General features: G+C 52.7%; 1 protein-coding gene across 1 annotated transcript; it reads right to left on the bottom strand.

Moving 5' to 3' along the window:
• Positions 1–1,510: 1,510 nt before the first annotated feature.
• ARCN1 (archain 1 coat protein complex I subunit delta) lies at positions 1,511–9,726 on the bottom strand. The gene is made up of 10 exons (XM_021530059.2): positions 9,622–9,726; positions 8,340–8,603; positions 7,563–7,742; positions 7,147–7,349; positions 6,575–6,736; positions 5,770–5,935; positions 4,370–4,517; positions 3,965–4,073; positions 3,609–3,813; positions 1,511–3,063 (listed from the first exon to the last, which is right to left on the bottom strand). Exons 1-10 carry the CDS (start codon positions 9,622–9,624, stop codon positions 2,974–2,976), a joined length of 1,530 nt encoding a protein of 509 aa, XP_021385734.1. The 5' UTR covers positions 9,625–9,726; the 3' UTR covers positions 1,511–2,973.
• Between the last annotated feature and the right edge of the window lie 2 nt (positions 9,727–9,728).

Genomic DNA, 9,728 nt, shown 5'->3' with positions numbered 1-9,728 from the left:
GCCCTGCCTGCTGCGCCAGCACTCCCCCAGGTGAGCCAGCTCCAAGGGCCGGCGAAGCATACACAGACCCAAGCACTGCTGCGGCCCAAGCACTGACCCCCGCATCAGCACGTGCCTCCAGACACCACAGCACAGACACAAGCTCCAGACCCCTCACAAGACTGCACAATGGAGAATTGCTCCTCCAAATGCTCTCGTATCAAAATGACAATTTCTCACCTGCAGGCCAGAGGTTCAGCTCAGCAAGGAGCATTTGAAACTTCCACTGACGACATCTGGTGGACCATGACACAGGATGGGTTTGGTGGGTCTTGAATTCAACCCCGGCATGAACCCACCACCCAGCCCTTTATTAGCTGGGAAAGGGGTGGGGTGAACCTCACCTTTCCAAACCAGGCATTGATCACTCTCCTCTTTCTGGTTGCCACCAAGGATCCCTTGCCATGCAATACTGTGGTTCCCATTCCCCTGCATGGTGCCCTGCCCCTGCTGCCCCATGCATACCAACATATGCCACCCCACACCAAACACAGATGTATGAGGAATTATCAAAAAGTACCCAGCCATGCTGCCTTGCTGCTGCCTGTGGTGCTCAGCCAGGGGACCTGTGCCCTCTGCCTAATGCTCAGAGAGGGCTCGGGGCTGGCAGGGCAGCTAGAGGAATGGGAGAGACAGTGACCCTTCAGCACAACAGCTGGACCTTCTGGGATTGCCAGATTCCTCTGGCTTTCTGACAGCAGCTGAAGGGGCTGTGGCAAGAGTGTGGCAGGAAGCTGGAGTAAACAAGGTCCAGCCATGGACAGGAAGGATCCAGCAGGACCAGTACCGTTCCCAGGCTCCCCAAGAGGTGTCAGAGACAGCAGTGGTGGCCATGGGCCAAGCACTGTCTCCTCCTGTGACTGCCCATGAGCTGCATAAGGATCTGGGGACAGGAGAACCTTGTCTGGCTGCTTTCAGGGCTTCCCACACCAGCAAACCCACCACTGACGTGGACCACTGGATCCGGAACCAGCTCCCAGACCACCCACACACCACCAAAACATTGTGCAGTGATTGGTTTTATGGCTGACCATGTTTTTCCTACTTCCCTATCCCCTGCTCCTTCCTTGCACCCCCTCCTAAGGCACCCCAGGGAACCCAAAGATGTCCCACCCAGCCCCAACACGGGCCAAAGCAGCCGAGCTTTCTCTTGCCCCCACCTCCCAGAGCTGCCTCTGAAGCAGCAGGGAATCCTTGCATTACAGGACACGCTGACCCAGCCCCACAGGCTCCCCAAGGCAGCGGTCGCCTGGGGCACAAGCTGGGGGAGTGTCGCACCCCATGCCAGCGGTTGCTCACCTTCGCTCCCCCGGTCCGGCAGCCCTTCCCGTGCTCCGCCGCCGCTCCGCCGCCCAGCACCGCTGCCGGCCCCGCCGTGTCCCCGCCCCAGCCGGTGCCGGCACGTCCCGCCCCCGCCTGGCCGGGGCTGACCGGTCCCGGCTCCGGAAGGACCTCACGACCCCCAGCCAGCTCCTTTAACAGTACTTTATTTGATTAAAGACTCAGAATTCTGTGTACACTGGAATGTGCTCTATTCCCTAGGCCAGGATCATACAGGGTTACAAAAAGTGGGGACCTCGGCTCTGCTTAAATATCACCCTCCAATGAATGTAAGGAAAAAAAAAAAGCTCCTTGGATGCCTGAACTAACTTTGACTCGATTTTAAAAATCATACAGACAAGCAGCTCTGGAACAGGACTGCGTTAATGGGATTCATTGCCTACTTTGCTAGGGGAGAGAGCTTGCCCTCTCAGGACAGGACCAGAGTTGATTTCCTCTCAGGTGCTGCCAGCAGAGGAGAGACCACAAACTTCTTTGGCAGAGGACCCCAGGGGCCCATGACAGGCTGGCTGTCTCTCACAGAAAGTACACACACTTCTGGCCGTTGCCTTCCACCTGCACTCAGGCCCTCTGGCTGCAGAGGTGAGGTGTGCCCAGGGGAAGGTGACACTCATTACAGGCCCCAGCCATGCAGGTGAGATGAGTGTGAGGGGAGAACAGGTCTCTGAGATGAAGCAAATAAAACTAGTGAGGCAGCAGTAGGAGAAATGGCTCGGATCAGTCCCCACATTACCTGGAAACCAGCATTTCCTTCTCCCACACCTGCCAGTGCTGAACCAACACTGGTCTGAGACAGGCCAAGTAAGTCAACCAGGCTCCACAGCTACTTTCACCCAGGCAGACAAAGCCCTCAGCCACCCCAGACACCAAAACGGCCTTGCAAAGGATATACAGCTGGTTCTAACCAACCTAAACTTCTTCCAAAGCCTGGCCTGAAAACAGCTCTAGAAGACAGTGAGGACACAGTCCCCTTTGGATGCTCTCCCCGCTGCAGCAGGAACCAGACCACCTGGAGCTGGGCTGTTGCCACACAGCAGAGCTGGAGGAACAGCAGTAACTGTGTGGGGCAAAAGGACTGAACCCCTGGATTCCTCTCCCCCACTCTGTGCCCCTGCCATGATCCCCCCCACCTCTGAGGCAAACGTCAACTTGCTCAGCTTCCACCAGATGGAAGGGTCAGGACCTGCAGGTGGCCCCACACATGAGAACCAGAGGCCAAGGAGAAATTAAAATGGCAGCACCAACAACGGAACAGCACGTGATGCTTCAGGAAAGAATGATGTCTGGTCGGCTCTGGGCTGAGCTCCAAGCATCTCGGGGTGGGCGGGGGAAGCATGTCAAAGTCAGGCTCTTTGCGGAGATCTTGCTTTTCTGCCAGTCGGTAAAAATCTGCCAAAGAAATTTGTGGCCTTTCCCCCCATGAGCACGTCACTTCTCTGCAAAAAATGTCTGTGACCCCGCAACACTGTAGATGGCAGACAGAGCCACGCATCTTAGCAGAGGGGGCTGTGGCGTTCCCAACATTCAGAATAAACGTCAGCCTCGTTTTTTTAATTTAAAAATTTCTTCCATTGTGCGTCACCATGTCTGGCATTACAGGATTTCGTACTTGTCCACCAGGAAGGTGGTTTCAGTGGAAAACCTTACAGGGCTGTTCCCGTCTACCTGGGTCACTTTGGTAACCTGTGGAGACAACAGGCAACATTAGCTCAGAATTGAACATCACTCCCTTACTGCAGCGATGCCATGCTTCCCAACGCCATGAGAGCACAACCGACCTGCTACCCTTAAACCACAGCTCAGCCCCGAAACAAAGATCTTTGTTCCTAAGAAGCCTGAAAGAGTGTAGTGATTTTCTGTGGTAACTGTGTCTCCACTGAGGAGTGAAGCAGCAGCCACTAGCTACATTTCAGTGGAAACAGAGACCTGTATGCCAAGCAGTGTTTTGGCTACAAGGCTATGGATTTTCCAACAAAGTCTGAGGGGAATTAACGACTACTCAGAGACTTTAAGACACAACTGAAACTTCAGGCAAACTCCACAGTGTCAGCTGCCAGCGCTGTCTGCTGGTGCTCCTGAATCCAGCTGTCTCAGAGGCAGGTTAATGCCAACCCTTTAGCCATGGCCAGTGGGACAGCATGGTGCCCCTGCCACACGGCCAGTGTCAGCCAGCTGGGGACCGAGGCAAGGGTGACATCCCATCTGTGGAACACAAGCAGTGACCGTACCTGTATGTTGCAATAGTTCTTTTTGGAGACGAAGGAGACCTGCACCGGGAAGAAGTCGTTTGGCTGCCCTGCTATGCTGAACTCCAGGCTACCGCTCTTGTTTTTGGCATCTATCACTGGCAGGCACCACTCAAGGAGGTTTCTCCGGCTGTCGTGGCGATACTCACCATCAATCTCCCCAATCACTGGGGCACCAACACCAGACCTAGAGCAGGCAATGAGAAGTGACAGTAACTTCCCTGCACAGAGCTAAGGAAATGCTTCCAACACCCATTGGCTTGGCCAGATCCACAAAACAGGGAGGGGAAAGAGGTGATGGGACTCATTAGTGCTGCATGATAAGGAGCATGACTTACGGCAGGGGTATGGTGATGATCACATCATTCAGCTCTAGGCTCTCCTCTTGCAACTCATATTCAATGTTAACATCACAACTGTTCCCACTCTCTGATGGCCAGCAGTTAACTGAAGAAACAGAGACAGTATGTGAACTGTGGAACAGGCTTTCACAAGATGATGCACTTCAAAATGCCAGTGAAGTCACCCTCAAGCTGACTTTAAGAAAAGCTGTGTATTTTCCTTGAGGTGTTACAGAAAACACACACTGCCAAGGACAGGCACTATCCAACAGATAACACCTAGTATCTCCAAGGCCTCTCAACATGCCAGGCTCCAGGCAGCCCAACTGCTGCAAGGTGGCTACCAGGACCTCATGGACAATCACCAGCTTCTTCTGCCCAAGCCCCAAGACTTGCACTCACTTGTCAATGGAATGAAGGACTCTTCTGTGGTCTGCAACCTCCACTTCAACACACCCACATCACTATTAATAGGGAATGACTTCTCTGGGTTCTTCAAACCGATCTGTGACTCTGTAGTGAAGAGCTTCTTGTCCACATTTGGGTGAGTCTGAAAGAGGAACACATGCCCAGACTGTAGGTCTAAGGCCAGGGACAGAACTATACATAGTGCGGGTTCTACCAGGACAGGCCTACACACTCCAGTGTTTGCTTTGTCAAAACACACATCAGGTTATGTCTCCTCCTGGCTCAGAAGCCCATCTGAAGCACAACTGCTTATCAACCTGGGATTCCTTCCAGAAAATGCTAATCTGACAAGAAGGATCCCCACCACTTGTCTTTCTTACAAGCACCTGCATCAGATACTTAAGCAATGCAGGCTGGTATCTACAGAACAACGACAAGTCAAAGACCATCCTGAATGTTTACAGCAGACATTTCAAGAAAAATCAATCTAATGCTGTTGGGAAAAACAGCCTGACACCATAACACTACTGTCTCCCCTCAGCAACCTTAATGCACGTATATGTCAGTGGCCAAACTCCATTTAAACACTCTCTTCACAACCTCAGTGTGAGCAGCTTTTTAGAAGCAGAGGATTTTTGCAAGTCCCTGTTCAAGTTGCACTATAAAGACAGGAGTCAGCAAAGGGTTTGGTCTCATCTTCCACCTGAAGCACCACTGCCTGTGGTTGTGCTGTTAGTAACCCACTCATGGAATGCACTGGAAGGAAGCAGACTTGCAGACAGCGATGATCTACAGATGAGTCCCTAACAAGGAGCGAGCTAGAGCGTGCCAAAGCAGCACCACCTCCAGGGATCCATAAGGCCACATGAGGAGGGAGAAAGGGAAGGACCAACCTCCCAAGAACCTTCTGAGCTGCAAATGCTGACTGCCAACAAGTGCTTCAGCAAGCATCCCAGGTACAGCAGTGACAGGACAAGCAATCTCCCAGCTTCCAAGAGAATAAACTAATTCCCCTTTGGCACAGGAAATTTGTTAACCCATTTCTACTCCACAGCTGCAGCTGACATCACACAACAGGCACCGAGCAACACACCAGGCTGCTGCAAAGTCCACGTAAGGTCACCTGGCATGCCAAGGTGCACTGCTGGGCAGATAAGGCTCCAAGGGCAGGATGGGGACCAAGATTGCATTTCTCCTGTGAACTTCAATCCCTTGAACATGACTGGCCCTGCACTTCTGCTAATACCTGCACTGACTACTCCCATTTCCAATGATTTGCTGAGAAGGCTTAGATGAGAACACAGAAAAGCAACATACTTGAGTATTTCCATTCTTTTTCCCCTGGAAAGCAGCAGAAACATGTTCAACAGCACAGGACTCCAAACAGGCTTTACCTGTAGCTGCACTCCCCTCTTGTCTTCATTTTCTACATGCAGGCGAATCCGTGCAAACTTTTCATCAGAGATGTGCAGCATGATCATGCCATGAAGCTCCATGTTCTGCAACCCTCCGTCACGGCCACAAGTCAAGGAGATTTTCTCCTCTATTTTCATGTGCACGCTAGACAGACAGAGGAAAAAGCTCAAGTCCTACACTCTTGGTATCTCCCAGACAACAGAGAGATCTGTGAGGACAGGCTCTGTAAGGACAGGCTGTGTGTACTGAGCAGGGGCTCCCAAACAACAGCACAGCTGGTACAGCAGGGGCTAATACTGCTCTGACAGTGAACTCAGGGCCAGGAAGATCCCTGCATATGGATCTGCAAAGGATGCGAGTCCAGTTAAGTGGCAGTGATGCAGCATCTTGACAAGCTGGTCACTCAAATCCCCTCTGAATGCTGCAGCGCACAGCTCAGGGCATTAAGAGTTTCTCGATGGCTGTGTACAAAATGAACTGTGAAGGCCTCCATTCTGACCAGCAACAAGGCTCAGAAACTGAAAATGGCACAGAGAAAAAAGCACAGGAAAATTCCCAACCTCAGCTCAACAATGGATGGACAGCCCATTTTAGTTAAGAGGATGCCTAACCAAACTAGCTATCTGCTGTTTTGCTGACATGCTTTCCCAGATTTTGCCCAACTGTTATAATTAAAAGGTAAGAAAATACAGGAAAAAGCTGAAGAGCAGGGCAGCTCTCTCCCAAGGCCACACACAGGGAGAGCTGTGAGGAAACTGCTTCCGAAGCAAGGGCAGCACTCACCTCTCCATGTTAACGGGAGGAGCGAGAACTTTGGCTGCTTCTGCAGAACGCTTGCCTACAGAAGTCATGATATTTTCTCCTTCTGATTTCAGCTTGTCCACGAAGTTGTCCACCTCCTTCCCTTTAGCGCCGAGTTTCAAGGCTTTACTGGGACCTGAAGGCCTAAATAAAATGTGTAATAATCTCCAAGTCAGCTGACAGCAATGGGCTCCCCCTTTCCAGTTATCTTCAAATGCTGTAACTTGACCATCCCAACACCACAGCGCTCAAATCAGCAGCCTTTTTCGGGGAGAACATGCATGGAACTGATCGTTTTATGTGTAGGGTGCCAAGTTATAATTTAGATTCAGATATAGCTCCATGTATTACCGGGAGCTGGGACCTCTTTTTCTCACACAAAGTGAAAGCCCATTGTTCACCAAAGAATCCAAAGAGACTATGAGGTACTACTGTGGTATGCGGCACAAATGCTCCTCAATACTTACACAGATGAGGAACTCACGTTAGACCCTCCAGGCACATGGTTTGAGCCAACACTGACTCCAACATCTGCCACCTGCTGTCCCCCCTACCTGGCTGGAGCTGGTGCCACTTTGGGCTTCTCGGTCTCAATGATGGTCTCTGTGATCATTGCTGTCATGCCCCCCGACACGGCCGAGCTGCCAAAGCCCCCGAACCCTGGTGCCTTCTTGCCGTGTCTCTCTGCATCCCTCCTGGCCTGCTGCAGCTCCTTTGCTTTACGGCGCATCTCAGCTTTTGCTTCACGTTCCTGTGTCTGAAGGAAAAGAGAAGAGGCTGATGGAGCTTTGCAACCTGAGCAGGAACTAAGTGCAGTTGCCCAAAACCCCGGTCAAGAAAAAAGCATTTAGCCCTCACAAAAGCTAAATGATTGCACAACCCCACCAAGTGGAAGAACACCTCTGTACAGCAAAAGTGGTGTTTCTCAGACAGGGCACCTTATGTCAGGACTGTAGGTGTCCCTGCTCACCTCTCTGACTGCCCGAAACACCTTTTCCTCGTGTGAGTCCATCTCAGTGAAGGTCCGAATTTGTGCCAGATTTACATTCTCACGGTAGCCCAGGGCAACAATTTCATCAAAGGCAAAGATTAGGTCAAAGCAGTGTTCTGAGATCTCATTTTCTTCCAGAGCTCGACAATATTCAGGGATCTAGAAGGAGAGAACATTTTAAAGGAGTACCCACAAACAGTACTGTGTAGACACTTTTCTTTCTACCATCCCAGGGTCACAGCTGTGCCAGACCCAAGCCCAGCACAACTTTATACTGCTCATTGTACCATTACATTGTCAACAAACAAGACGAAGTTGTGCCACTGTTAGTTTTTCTAAATCAAAATCCACATATAACCGCTCAGCTTCCTCATAACACTAACTCAAAAGAACCCAACTGCATGCTGGGGCCAGTGAATTCCCTGAAAATCCTTTGGCTATGTGAAGACACAAACTTGCTGCTTCAGGATCCCTGCACAGCAGCGCTGCACTTGTAACACTGTACAAAGAACATTTAATGCTAAATTACAGTCAGCCCTTTGGTCTCATCAAGTGAGGTACAACTGATGATTATTTTTTTTAATGTGGAGTTCAAAAGTACCACCAAAATTTCAGAGCTTTCTGTCCAGTCAGGAAGGGAAGCTCTGGAGCACAGACCTACCAAGTGGAGGCACACAGTGGTCCTGCACCAGTTCAGAAATAGATCCCTCACAACAGAATTGCTCTGGGCTACCTCATGGAGTGACGAGTCCTTACCACTCTAGAAAAGAGTCTGAGTGTTTCCAGGTCTTCCAGGATGTTGCTGTTTTTGGTGGTAATCAGCACCATGTAGAGCTTCTCCATGGGCTGGTACACATATCGCACACTTTCTGTCTCCACAAATGTGTGCTGCTTCCCTGTGTTCATCAGCTTTGGGAATGCCGCCAGCAGCCCCTCGATGCGGGTGCGAGTCATCTCCACGAACTGCCGGGACACGATGGCCTTCCCTGCCTTCGTGCACACAGCGGCTGCCAACAGCACCTGGGGGAGACAGCGTGTCAGCACGGAAAGCATCTCCTCCCACCACACTCCACCTGCACACCCCTCCTTAAACAAGACCCTAACTCTTTCTCTGTGACCAGGGAATGAACTATGGCAAGAGCAGAGACATCTCTGCTTTTGCTTTCTCTCTCCATTTCACGTTCTGTCCCAACACAATCCTGACAGCTCTCCCTGCTTCTGTCAGGTCTGATCGTTCCCAATTTCACACGAACAGAGGTGTACAACCCCTGGGAGCGTTATGGGAGGCTCTGGGTTATCCATGAGTTTCCCACCAGGCTGTCCCAGCTTACAGCTCGGCACAGGAGCGCTGTGAAATGTAACATCTCTCTCCAGCGCCGCACGCTCAGCACCAGGCGAGCGAAGCCTTGCCACGACTCCCGGGCATCTCGCAGGCGTTATCACACCCACAGGGCAGCAAGGCACTCACCAGCGCACTTTCTCTAGCTCCCAGTCTGCCCAAACTTCCTCCCTGTATTTCTCTCTCACAGATGTTAATTCCTTTTGTCAGGATAATTCTGTTCGGCGCTTCGAACCTTTTAAATCCGCAACTGCTGTTCCTGACAGAAAGTATCCGAAACCCTCAAACGGGGCAGCGCTGACCCCTGCCGCACCTCGGGCACAGTTTAGCTCTGACGGAGCTGTGTGCGGTCGGTGAAACCCAAACACCGCCGCGATGGACAGACGGAGCCGGACCGGCCCCGAGACACGGGGTCCCACCAGCCCGCTTACACCCGAACGCAACTAGAGCGGGCAGGAAGCCGTGCTAAGGAGGCACCGTGGCTCCGGGTCACCAGAGAAAAAGCGCCGCGTCCGCGCCGCGTCCCCGCCGCCCCCGGGGCCCGGCCCGACGCGGGGCGGCGGCGCCGCGCTCCGTCCCAGCAGGCCGCGGGTCCAGCGCCGGCCCGCACACAGGCCAGGCGGCCGGGGCGAGCCCGAGGGCTGCCCCGGGGGCTGTGCCGAGTCCTGCGCTGCTCGCGGCGGACAGTCCTGCCCTTACCATAGCAGCGGCGGCGGCGGCGGGATCGGCGCTGGGCGCTCCGCTCCCTCCGGCTCCCGGGCGGCCCCGCAAGATGGCGGCGCCGCGCCACGTCCGCACCCGGAAGT

Source organism: Lonchura striata, chromosome 23 (assembly GCF_046129695.1).
Source record: "Lonchura striata isolate bLonStr1 chromosome 23, bLonStr1.mat, whole genome shotgun sequence".
NCBI classification, from domain to species: domain Eukaryota; kingdom Metazoa; phylum Chordata; class Aves; order Passeriformes; family Estrildidae; genus Lonchura; species Lonchura striata.
The sequence above is the reverse complement of the archived record's forward strand: the minus strand, read 5'-3'. Positions and strand labels throughout refer to the sequence as shown.

Bases quoted from the DNA above. Each gene is read 5' to 3' on its own strand.
- ARCN1 (XM_021530059.2), bottom strand. The intron at 5,936-6,574 runs GTGAGTGCTGCC...CTGTCTGTCTAG, and splicing joins CCTCCCGTTAACATGGAGAG to CGTGCACATGAAAATAGAGG. The intron at 4,518-5,769 runs GTAAAGCCTGTT...TTCCTCTTTCAG, and splicing joins AGAGGGGAGTGCAGCTACAG to ACTCACCCAAATGTGGACAA.